This window comes from Cololabis saira, chromosome 6 (assembly GCF_033807715.1).
Source record: "Cololabis saira isolate AMF1-May2022 chromosome 6, fColSai1.1, whole genome shotgun sequence".
NCBI lineage: Eukaryota > Metazoa > Chordata > Actinopteri > Beloniformes > Belonidae > Cololabis > Cololabis saira.
In genome coordinates this window covers 22159629-22172760 of record NC_084592.1, presented here as the reverse complement: position 1 = coordinate 22172760, position 13132 = coordinate 22159629, and the positions used below count along the sequence as shown (strand labels likewise).

At 40.0% G+C, this 13132-nt stretch overlaps 1 protein-coding gene across 9 annotated transcripts in view; it reads right to left on the bottom strand.

Moving 5' to 3' along the window:
* Window positions 1–13132, bottom strand: part of dip2a (disco-interacting protein 2 homolog A) — a 91347-nt gene that overhangs the window by 29575 nt on the left and 48640 nt on the right. For 8 of the 9 annotated variants that reach the window (XM_061723679.1, XM_061723680.1, XM_061723683.1 and 5 more), the window contains exons 2-5: window positions 11492–11563; window positions 6994–7113; window positions 6783–6902; window positions 2751–3014 (exon numbers count right to left, since the gene is read on the bottom strand). In XM_061723679.1, the coding sequence (XP_061579663.1) occupies window positions 2751–3014; window positions 6783–6902; window positions 6994–7113; window positions 11492–11563 (576 nt within the window). Of the gene's footprint in view, window positions 1–2750; window positions 3015–4077; window positions 4153–6782; window positions 6903–6993; window positions 7114–11491; window positions 11564–13132 lie in introns of those variants that run through there. The other variant, XM_061723687.1, reaches the window with a different exon arrangement.

Below are 13132 nucleotides of genomic sequence, written 5' to 3'. Positions count from 1 at the left end.
TCCTGCAGCTCATAGGCATGGTTCCTCCATCTGTCTCTCAGTTTGTAAGGAAGCTTTTTAATGACACACAACATGTTGGAAGGCATATCCATATCTGAAAGATACTGCACATCCTCCATGGAGTTACAGCAGCCTCTCAGGAAGAGGCTGTAGTCCTGCAGAGCCTTCACGTCCTCTGCTCTGATTGGAGGCCACGAGAGAGCTTTATCCATGTAAGCAGAGGCCACCTTTTGTTCGTTACCGAACTGCTCCTTTAATAAAGCTTTTGCTTTTATGTATCCCCGTTCTGAGTTTATGTGTTGACAGCTTCTCACAAGTTCTTTAGCATGACCTTTTGTGTGTTGTTCCAAAAAATATAAACGATCACTGCTGTTAGTTGTGTTTCTCTCAACTCCATTCTCAAAAGCTTTAATGAACGTGTGATATTCCAATGGATCGCCATCATAGATTGGGATTTCTCTTTTAGGTAGAGCTGAGAGGCTTTGCTGTTGTACTAGCAACGTTGTTATTTCGTTCTGCTTCATCATTACGCCAATAATGTCATTTCTGGGTTCCAGATCCATTGCATTTAATCCTGGTTGTTCATGTGAATCCTGTGTGTTTAATGAGGGGTTCACAAGGTGTTGCACTTGGTCTTGTCCATGTGGAGTTATATTTAGGTTTGTGTTTGTATTGATTTGTTTTGGAATGAACTCATCTGCGTCAACATTAAATAACTGCTTAGATTGTGTCTTTTCAAAGTATGATTTCATCCCATCAGAAACCTTTGATGTCACTTTTCCACTTGTTGTGCTTCGTATCTTGAGAATTTCCAGCGTTGCCATTTTTTCTGCAATTTCAGTGTTGAGTTTGAGTTCTTCTCTCCTTTTGCGCAGGCGTTGTTCCTCTTCTTCCAAAGCATGCTTTTCTTTTAATAGTCTTTGCCTCATGTTTAAGGCTGCTAGCTCAGCTTCTGCCTTTAGACGTATGGAAGAAGTTGAAGAGCTCTCTGACTTAAGCGTTTTATGGCTTTCGACATTTGAAACACTGTCACTTGGTTTAATGTCATCCTCAATTTGCATTTCTTCATTAATTTCTGATGAATCCTGGTGCTCCTGACAGGGGTTTTGTTCAATTTCAACAATCCAGCTTTGAGTGCTCTTTTGAAATGTATTGCTGTAATTCATGATAGTTGAAAACCATTCTTTTTGTTTAATGAGTTCATCTTCAGGAAGTAAAGGTAACAGTCTACTGTGTGTAGTTGTAGCATTTTCACACAGTGTGTTTAAGGTCTCCATACATTGTTTCACTTCCGACACATTTTTCTCTTGTTTCATTAACTCTTTCATCTGTGGTATTAAACCTTTTATTTTATCAACATCACGTTTGCGTTCTTTTTGCAGCATTTCAATTTTATGCATCAAACCCTTTTCAGTGAGTCTCCTCTCCCGTTGTCTAACAGACGCCATATCAGAGCACGAGGAGGCAGCATCATTTGTTTGACTCATTTTGATCACTTTTCATTCAGTTTTCCTTGAAACATATAGTTTGAATCCATCCACAATACACAGCATATCATAGATTATTTCAACAAGGCAGCATCAGCGTTCTTCCTTTGAAACATCAAAGCTTCACGTATTGCAGCAAAGTGCAGACTTCATTCAGCGCACGCCCAGCGTAACGCCCAGACAGCGCATATCCAGCAGCATTCATTCAACTGTTCCTAAGGAGACACTTCGACGTGATGCAATCCAGGTTCCTTCTCCACACACACACATCCACAGGTAATCTTACCTGGCCTCCATGACAGATGATGTGGCGTTTGTCTTACTGTGATTGTCACCGCTGTCTGACTGAGTCAGCTGATTCCTTTGCGCTGCAAGCGATCGCTTTCAAATTTGATGCCTTTTTTGTTGACAAATATTGCGGCTTGCCTTGACTTTTAAGAGCCGCTTGAGAGTTTTTGTTGGGTCCTGTATATTTGTATGACGCGCTGCTGCTGACATAGAAGCACGCTGAGTCCGAGATACGTTTTTATGGCGTTTAATAACAAAACTTCAGCCACAACGGCCTCCCGATTACATTCTTATAAGTTTTAAATGTGTACACTGCAAAGTGTAATCGGGGTGAACAGTAAAATGCGGTCAACAAAAATTACGGCTACCCAACTCGCCTCTCTCCTCCCCAGTGCAGGTGATTTGATTCCTTACATAAACTACGGTGACGACCCACGTGACCCAAACTTCCTTCATCACCGTGGCAACCAGATCAAACAAATGAAATATCAATATATGGCTCCTACAGTATGTGAACACACATTTGCATGGAGGACAGCATCTCGGAATGAGATATACAGTGATAAAGCAGCTGGAACTTTGTCAATTAACTTCTGACACTCAAATAGCAACGAGGAACATGCAGTTTTGACCACAATGAGCCTGTAATCTCTTTCACATGAATGAGCGATGGGGAGATGTCAGACAGTGACGACTGATTAGATGTGATTCAAACTGTCCATTTGTCTTGCCACCATTGAGTACTTTTGTGCAATTGGAGTGAGTAAACGTCTTGGATGCGCCTGCGATTAAACTGGCGAGGAATACAGGTTCAAATTTTAACTGTGATGATAAAAACGCCGACCTGCCTACCAGACATCTGTTAAAGTCAACAAATGTTCGACAAGTGAATCCATAAAACTTCAGAGCCAGATTAGCTAAAATGGAAAAAAGCCCACCTCCTAAGTCATATGTGATGCCATGTGTGTCACTGACCTAGCTGGGTGTGTGCCATAAGGTCAGCCAGTGCGGTCGCTGCGGCGTTGGCGTTGAGGGCTGCGTGGGCAGTGGTGTTGGTGATGGATCTCCCTCCTGTGTGGGATGATGTGGATGACGCGGAGGATGAGGTGGACGAACCCTGGATGACACGGTTAAACCAGTGCTCAACGGCTGGGTGGCCGTGGCCCTGGTAGGGCGTGGAGGTGGCCAGACGTCCCTGCCGGCGCAGCGAGCCCTCGTCTTCTGACGCTGAGGAGGTGTCTGTGTTTGACAGGTCAAGACAGGGCACCGTCACAACAGCGGACAAATACATAGGTCTGTCCACAGCGTCACCAGAACAACAAACAAGATGGATCTCGTGTGAATGGTTTGGCTGCTATGAAGATGTGACATTATTTCATTTATACGTACTGCAGTTAAGTACATATAAGCTGGTGAGATGACAAGATGGTTTCAATGGTGATGAAACTTAACAGACAGAGGGATGTTTGCTTTAAAATCCTGCATCTTCACTGGTACGGACATGTCTTTGGTATCTGCCCTGAAACTGGCCACTTTAAGACGCAGGTACAACATAACATCTGCACAGGGAGTGTATCACACTGAAGACTAATTTCAAGGGGCTTGAATACTGCTATTCTGTAATATTAATGTAAACCAGTTCTACAAGGCTTTTACATACTGGTCTAAAACACGGCAGAGGAATTTCGCAACCGCATGCTCTTATATCCATGAAACCAGCATTCTGGAAACAAAAGTTCGACTCGATGTTGTCTGCATAAACAGCAATGGTACATGATTCTGTCTCTCAGTGTGGGTGTAGTGAATGTTGTGGTGCCATCGATGGCACACAGATTCCCCTAACTGCCCATCTCACCCAATATACCTGCAAGGGATGGCCCTCAGTTATCCTATAAGCTGTTGACCACAACTGTTACTAAGGGGCTCACCGAGTGTTAATCATGCATTTTTAATAGTGGTGCAGGATATGTCAGACTGTAAAGTCGTGCATCTTTTTCTTAAAGCTAGACGGATGTGAAAGCAGTTAATCTGGTCGCACCATCCATGTTCATGTTCATCCAAGATCACGCTGGCTACCTCTTTCCTTAAGATGGAAGTTTATTAAACCACGAGTTAGATGAGTTAGAGCTGTAAGGATGCTTACACAACAATTAAAATGGTACTTCAGAAACGTCTTTAGAGCAAGAAAATGTCATCTGTCCAAATTCATCCATAAAGAGTTACTGTGTAAGTATAAAAACGTTAATTGCTCAATTCATATTGAGTAGTTATGTTTGATAGATAGGTAATAGATATAATTAACCGTGTATTTGTTGTAGTGAAGAAGTATGAAATTCAGTTTTTCTTTTTCAGCTGTACTCCCTTTGGATTGTGCCCTTTGAAAAAGACAAAAAAAAAGTAATAAGAGAAGATATGAGGTAAACTTGTCTTGGGCACTTGGTGCGTAAGCTGCAGTGGAAGTGCAGTGGCAAGAGGACCTAAGTGTGACCTTGCAGACTTGCTGTGGTAGGAGCAGAGGGTTGCATAAAGAAAAATAAATCTGCTATGGCTCACTGTCAACAACAGCAAAGCTAAGAAAAAGAAAAACTGAAAACAAGTGCCGAGATGCACCAGAAAATCTGGCTTTAGGTTGACAGCATTCATTTCTACACTAAAGCACAACACAAAGTATACAAAAGAAGATTCTTTTTTTTTGTCTTGGGGAGGGGTGGGGGGCTGGGTCTCTGTGTCAGATTTAAAAGGGACATATTTAACATAAAAAAACAAAAACTTTCCATTCCTTGACCCGTAATTCTTAGGTGTCTGGAAATATGTCATTCCACGATGTGCTCAGATCTGCACGGTAGTGTTACATCACAAACAAACACAAAGTAGAAGTATCCAGCCTCCTCAAATGTGACAACTGGCTGCATGTGCTGCACCTTGGAAGCGGGACGCTCTTCTGCTCTTGTTTTTTTCATTTGCTGTTAACAGCAACTTCTTGACACTCATTAAACAGTCAACTTAACTTACCAAGAAAGAAATGTTCAATATGATCAAACTCCGGTTAAATTAAAATTTCAGAGTTAAAAAAAAAAATGCAGTTAAGTAGTTTTCTCAATTTGGTGTATAGTAGTGTGACCTTGGTTTGCTGTGTGTAATAATGCAGTACGCTATCTCAGCTGTGTTCGTGTGCTTCAAGTATCACAGTGCAAGTAACTGAATATTAGCACCCAATGACACAAAAACAATGCAATCCAGAAAAAAAATACTTTGCCTTGTGTTCAGGTGGAGTTTGTGACCATAGGTAGATGGTTACGTCCTCCTTTTTATGTGCAATATAAAGTTAGCCAATTAAGCAACAGAGGTCACTCTGTTGTTTCTGGCCAAAAAGGAAATATTGGACCAACTGTACCAGCATTTGTTCTGTTAGCCTGAATCTCTTCATTTCAGTCTGAAATGTTAATTTTGTCTGGGATGTAAGTTTATGTTAGGAAAATGCAACATCTAATGTTTAGTTTGACGAATGCAACATGCTTCAAAAGTCATTGGATAACAGTAATCATCACTGTAATTAACACTGAAACACTGAAACAGGTTTGGATGGAAGCGTAAAGTTAGAGAACAAATCCAATAGTGGAGTTGTTCAGTCCAACTCCTAAAACTGGCAGCTACGAACATCGGTCTAAAGACAGTTGAATGGGTTTTGGTGATCTACTTCGCAGCTACGTCCGAACGAACGAACGTCCGAACGAACGTCCGAACGAACGTCCGAACGAACGTCCGTCTAGCTTTAGGTGATTTTTTGTGGACTCAAGTGCAGTCAATGGTGCAGTTAATATCTCAAATAACTTGAATTAAGGCAAACCTTTTACATTTAAGCTAAGCTGGTTTTCTCCGAACTAGTTATGTTTTCAGTCTTATTGGGTAGTGAATTACTGGGGAAGAACTTACAATACATGTTGTCTCTAGGCGACACCAGAGACCCAGAACATGACTCCCGAGCAATTATAACATAAAGAGTGGCAAGGAAAAACTCCCCTTTAGGAGGGAAGTTTTTCCCTTGAGCAGGACCAGGCTCATGAGGGGGGACCCTCCTGCCGAGGGCCAGCCGGGCAGAGCAGGAAAAGGGAGATAGGGAAGAGAGGATGAAGAACAGAAAGACGAGAGACACGGACACCCTGTCAAATATGCAAATTATTTCAAACATACTGGGCCTTACATGTTTATTTGTGTAGCAGATAAGGTATTTAGAATCTTTCACAGTTTTCATCACTGGGAATAATATCAATATTAAGAAGCTATTTCCATCTCAACTTGAATCTGAGATTGAAGATGTTTGACATAACTAGAACATCATCTGCCACCACAACAATAAACTTAGGTAACAGCATATCTATGCAATTCACAGTAGATCAAAACACCACCGAAGAGCCTCTCTCTTTCTCCTGCATCCCCAGTGTTTAAGCTCTTAATCTGGTTACTTCCTACACTGCCGTATCCTCTCTTTATCTGAGGCTCGAGGGTGTGAGGCCCCCCACCTCATACACCAATAATAAAGTCACTGCTGCGTTTAGGAGACTCTTATCAAATCCTTACTCATCCGAAGATTAAAAGTTATTTGAGGTTCTAGAAAGTGAAAATAAATAAATAAAATGAACTCGCCTACGATACAAACAGTTATAAAAGGAGGCAAAAGGTCGAGATTTTGAGACAATGTTAAAAATGTGATTATGCATCTATTATGTGGCTCATGTGGGAAGGTCAGCCTGGGAACGTAACAGTGAGCACTTTAGTCCTTTATAGTCACAGAGAATGGACACATTCATCAAACTGCACATTTTCTTTCCAGTTACAAATGCTTGGGAACATAATTTTCAAGATCATTCTGAATGGTATCACCGTCCTACACCCATCACTCATCTGACCATTTGAAATGGCCTACTGTGAGGATAAATGTCAGCAATGTGCACAAACCGCAGCTCTGCCGCTGGTGGACAGGCGTACGTACAGGAGCAGAGGTCTCACCTGGTGGGGTGCATGCCTCAACTGAAGACTGAACTAGCACAGATCTTCTCTTGGAAGGCATGGGCATCTTCCTTTCTTTGTACTTTGCCAAAGCAGCTTGGACGGCTTCTGTGTGCAGATCTTTGAAAACACATGCACATAATTTAGCTACGGGGTAAAAGAAGATTACTGGAATGTTGAAGTCATTTTGGGAGGAGTGGTTCCTAATTACCAGATCTGAAGCGTTCATCCCGGGCGTTGGTAGCCCGTGACTTGTTGTGTTTGGAACCAGGAAGGACAGCTTGGGAGGAAGCCTGGATCCGGTTGTCAATTTGCAAAGATGGATCTACACCTGTGGGAGGAAAAAAAACAGGATCAACACAGGGAAATGACAGTTTAGGGCAAAAGTTTAAATTTGTCTAATGTCTAAATTTAGAGAAATGTGACCAAACTGAAGGTGCTTTGGAAAAAAAGCTATGGTGACAAGTATAAGTGGACTAGATCAAGTATTCACAAGCTTAATGGTAATCCCTACTTAGGCTCCTTCCTTTGAATGTAGTGGCATTAAATTGAGAAAGTATGTACTTTAATTACTCCCGCCTCATGTAGTGTAGAAGAAAAAAAGACATCTTTTAAGTGAACCATTCTAAAATGATTAAACTCTCATATACAGCATCCTTACTGTGCACTGCATGAAGGCATGAATTCATCATCTAGCTCATGCAATAATCATTTGAGCGCCATTAAACACCCTGATGGTTAGCATTTATGGTGAAATCTACTGCATGAAACAACGTTGCAGTCCATTAGACAAATGTAATTTAGCAGTTTATGTTAAGTTTAATCCAGAACAACATCTTGACACTGGACTAAATGTAGAGTAAACTGGACACATCTTGTCATTCACCTACTGACACAAAATCTAGGACTGCTTTGGCAAAACGTTATTATTGACTCCTACTGTATAGACTCTTGGCACACTGCACTCAGTCAGCTGGCTCTCCCTGGCTAGCCTGTCAGAAACCCAGCCAGCTATCACACCGGCCGGCTTTTCACTGGGAGCTTAATGAGGATCAGTGAACTCCACACAGTCAGCAACTCTCAGAGAGTAGCAGCACACACACGCACCGCAACTACATCTACTGAGCTACACCAGTTTCAAGTATTACACAAGATTAAAAAAGAAAAAAAGGTTGAGGTTTTTAAGGACACTGTTTAAAGCTGACAATGGATGCACCGCATTCCTTTAACATGGATAGACACTTTAATACATGCTGGTCCCCTATATCGGCAGCCTTTCCACAACTCCCGGAGGAGACGGGTCTAGAAAACAAGCCAAGACACCAGACCTGGTTGCTGGGCAGACCGCACTTCAGACACTCATCACACTGAGCCAATGAGAGGTGCCTCCCATCACAGCAGATGTCTTTATTGGTTCACAGCAAACCCTGATGAATGTCTGCCGTGTCTGATGCCAGCGCTTGCTTACAGAGTAGTTGCAGCTGATACGTGTATGATGTGTATGCATGCTCGTTCTAGTATAGATTAAACAAAAATCAAGTTAAAAACAAGTCTTGATCATAAGTTGACCAGACACAGAAATCATGTTGTTTCTAAAAAGTTCTCTATAAATTACGGAAAACAGAGCTTTCATCAGTTTCATTAACAGACCTGTTAAGATTTAGGTGAAGTTGCTTTAAACCTTTCTTTTATGTTGCTCATGCTGGACGTGTGCAACAATAACAGTCTCACAGCATGATGAAACCTCTACCATGTTTGGTGTTGTGTTGTTTTCCTTTTGGTGCATGTTTTCTAGGGTAAGGTGATATAACCTCAATTCAAACTTCATAACATTTTCCCATGACTACAATTGAAAAGCGATTACTTGAGCTGTGTTTTATAACCTGCCCTCATATTGTAAATGCTTGAGGGCATCACAACATGGACAGATCAACTGCAAAGAGGCTGTTGATGAATTTGTTAGACGAAGCAAAATGTTGAATATTGTCATTTTGCGCAAGCGCTATGATCTGGAAAAACCCGGTTAAATTATTTTGGAATAAATAACTCAATATAAATAATTTTGATTTTGATTTAATAAAGTTCATTTTGTCCATGGCTTTACAATTTAATTTGATAATTCTTTTTGTCGGACAAGAATCAGAGTCACGTGACTCTCATGAAGGCGAAAGGATCGGCGAAACATGTAAGGTATTTAAAAAACTTAAAAATACTAGTCCGACAAAAAGAATTAGCAAATTGAAAAATAAGGCATAGTTTTGCTTTACTTTCAGAGGGTTGAAAGTGCCATCTCCAGAGTGAGATACTCAGAAAAGCCTGTAGGTGCATGCACTAGTGTCATCTACAGGGCAGACTGCAGGCCGTTTTCATTTTCAATATTATTGTGAGCAACATTTAGCATCCCACAAGTCTACTCACAAAAAATTGCTTTATGGTTGTTAATTTTCAACAAAAACTCATCAGAGCATCCACACAAAAGAGTTGGCACGCTCTGAGAAAAAATAAATAAATTAAAGTGAAGTGCTGTGTGCAGCACTTTTCCTCCAGGCAGCCACATACTCTTTCCTCATGGGGAGTAATTAAAAGAATGATGCTGAAAAACATCATGTCGAACAAACAGATGCTCAGAATTCCCCCAAAAAATATCTACTTCAGCTTCCTCTGTCCACAGAACCTTATCAATCAGTCTTAGCTGTACAAAGTTTTTGATTATGCCTCTTTTCTGCCCTTCTTTAATTTTGGTGGTTAATTGTGGTCAATTTTCCATGAACCCCTGTGACTTCAGTGACTATTTTGTTATAAACAATGTGAATACTGGTACAGACTGGTATATAATGTAGTTGTATGGTGAAATGTAGTGCAGTAAAACAACTAATTAAATTATGATAGTCAGAAGGAGCCTAAGGTATTTCGGACTGATCAAACCCTGTTGTTGCTGTGATTCATCTTGAATAATTGTGCAGAATGGATATGCCCACAACTGGGAGCAAATGGATCTTGCAGAAGTGTTTGATCAAGAACGCACAAGTCTTATTTCAGTTCTAGACTAAAGAGATCAAATAATGAAAGGCACGAGGCAAACGCATAAAGCCAACAAGATAACAAGCGGGAATGGGAGGAGACGAGAGAAGGAAATGATCCACCCAAGCTAAATAACATTCTCCGGTGGAAAGCCTTGAGTGAGCAGCCGACACCAGACTGTAGTTCCTACTTAAAGTGTGGGAGCAGGCCAACCCAACAACTACTAAGAATGCTGCATACACTACATTAAGGAGATGCACAGATCTTACGTAAAGCAAATCCTCTTTGGTACATCTTTCAAACAGAGCCAGAATTAGCTATGATGGTGTGACTGCAACAAACAGGATCAGAATATATCTGATACGTAAATAAATAAACAAAGTTTACCTCATCACTGTCTAACCCATTTACTTTGTATTAAGACTATGTGAGACAATAACTTACCAATTTAGGTCAATTCAATTTACTTGACTAGGCAAATGATCATGTTGCTGTAAATCATAAACAGTACAGGTGGGAGTGTCCACTTCTTTGAGCATTGTCCCAAAACTGGTGCCGCTTGTTTCTTGTAGCAACGCAGATCATATTAGCATAAACCTGATTATCTATTCTGTTCAGACAGCACACATGGAGAAGAGGCATTAAAACCTAACATGCAGCCAAATAACTGTAATTAGGAAAAACCCGTGGACTCGCCTCACAGCCAGCTATTACTGCAGCCCACTGACCATCCCTGATATCGCCCTAAATAGCTGTTATTCCAGAAAATGAAGGCATGTGAACTTAAACCTGCAGGTCAGTCACTCTGTCCTTGTTATTTGATCCAATTATATTCCCCTGCACTTAGTGAAAACGTGTACGTTAAAAACCCCACAGCACAACTCTTCTGTTGTGAACATTAAAAAAAGAAATAACAAACATGAATTAAATGAAGAACAAAAGATGAAGAGCTACGCTAAGAATAATGTGATTATTCTGGTAGTGTCTCCTGGTATTCAAAATAAATGTGTACAAATGGCTTACTTCACGAACTCTGTCCCTATGCCCAAAACCTCCATCCCCTGCAGAGCAACTGCTAGAGCATCATCAAGGAGGCAATTTAAGACACTGTTTTTCTTTTTTAACCAGAACAAAACATAAAACGCATGTGCAAAGCTTAAAAAAAGTATCTTTGTAAATCATTAACATACTCAACCACTCTGAATTGCACACAAGAGAAACTCACAAGAATCCCTGCCTCCTCACCTTTCAATTCAATTTCATTTAGCTCAATATTACTCTTTTCATCTTTAGAGGCATATAGTATTTCAGATGCAAACTTACAACTGCATGTAGATATCAAATATGAAAACATCAATACAAAAGCGCACCAGGCACAAAACAATAGTAAATCTGACCCAAAATCTCTCCTTACTGAGTACTTAGTATTTATATTGTGAGAGTTGCAAGGAAAACAAGATATTTACAGATTTATCATACATATCTATATCCATATCCATAGTAAAGACAAAAATTCTATTCCTTTGTTCTTATATTATCTATTTCTTTTATTAAAATCCATAAAGCCACGTGGTTAACATTTTCTACTGCAGATTAAAGATCTAATAATAAGAGGAGCATTGGATCAGCTACCAGCTATGGCAAACCTGTCCTTTGCAGAAAAATGTCAACGGCCCCATGTGACTTACCTTGTATCTGTGGGATGTAAGGCGCCAGCAGCTTGCTTCTTTTCTTCTCATAGCCCTTCTGAGTGATGTCCCCTGTACAGACAGAGACAGTCAAATAGAGGAACAGACGGACACAGAAAGACAGAAAAAGACAGGGAGGGGAGCAGAGAGATGAGTCATTAGCTCAGCTGTGCACTGGTGTGCTGTGTGTGTATATGAGTGTGCACAAATGCCTCAGGATCACACTGCCAGGGTGGTTATACTGGCACCACAGGGCACCAGGGGATGGCTGAGTTGGAAAATACTAGATATCTCTCTCAGCCAAAACCTGAAACAATATATCCACACGCTGTAGATGTAGCCTAAGCATTTATACAGAACAGCAGAGCTTAAAAATAGTTAAAGCAAAATAATACCTGATATATGTAAAACAAAATGATGAATACCTTTTCAGTGTTCAGACAATGACTTCAACTCAGAAATTTAAAAGACGATATGTAGAGTGTATTTCAAAGGTTTTGCAAAAGTTGAAATACTAATTGCAGCATGGACAGAATCCACTGCAGCTGTTCCTCCACACATAAAGTGTTTTAACATTACATGATAATGGATGATAAAGCTCAGTTTTTATTTATATACAGCAAAAATGTATTTATTTAGGCCTTTCATTGTTGTTGGCATTAATATAAAACTTGTACTTGCTACTACCTCGGTCAAGATTCCAAGGGAGCTGATCCAATACTTTAGGGCGATTTAAAGAAACTGTGGACTATTGACTGGTTGGAGATGTATCAGATAAGATATTGTCATGGGACATGCAGTACTTTCTAAAAAGCTAAAAGAAAAGCAAACAAAAACATGTATTGGATGTACCTTTTTAAAAAGACTGCTATAAACCGTTTCTGACTGATTGTCTTTGCACTTTGGCAAACTATTATAGCATTCCTTCCAAAGGCTTTTTCATCACACGCTGCTCAAGGGCAAAATGTACTTTAACAAGTAATGGGAAAAAAATACCAATATTTATAAGTTAGCATATTATACAATTATATTTATTGATCTCATTGTTGATGTAATAATTGTCGGGGGTCATGTTCTGGGTCTCTGGAAAGCGCCTACAGACAACTTCTGTTGTAATAGACGCTATATAAATAAAATTGGATTAAAATTGAATCTCACAGGCAAATCCACATCAAAATAATATGCATCAACCGTAAAAGTCAATGAAGTGAAGAAGAATTAAAATTCTTCATTTAAGGAATGGGGCAATGTGAGAGACAGATAATAATAGAAAAACAAACTTCAATTTACTGATTCTAAAGATGCTTCTACAAGATATTTAATCATCGGCATATAAAGTTGTTGTTTCCTTTTAAACTGCGTTTTAAACAGTGTATTATGATAATATATCACATGAGGTTGTATGTGTTCCAAAGGATAAGGTGATTATCTATTACATCCTGTTGTGTAAAGCCCAATAATTTTAAGAGGATGCTCCATACTTTTGACTTTGTAGGTAATGTGCATAAAAGTTAATTGAGGCCTTTCAAAAATAACACCAATAATTGTCCAATACCATTATTTGTTTTTTCTTCTTTGGAAGCAACAACTTTTCTATGTCTGAATTCCACCCAGTTCCTTCTAACAATCTGTATTTCAGCA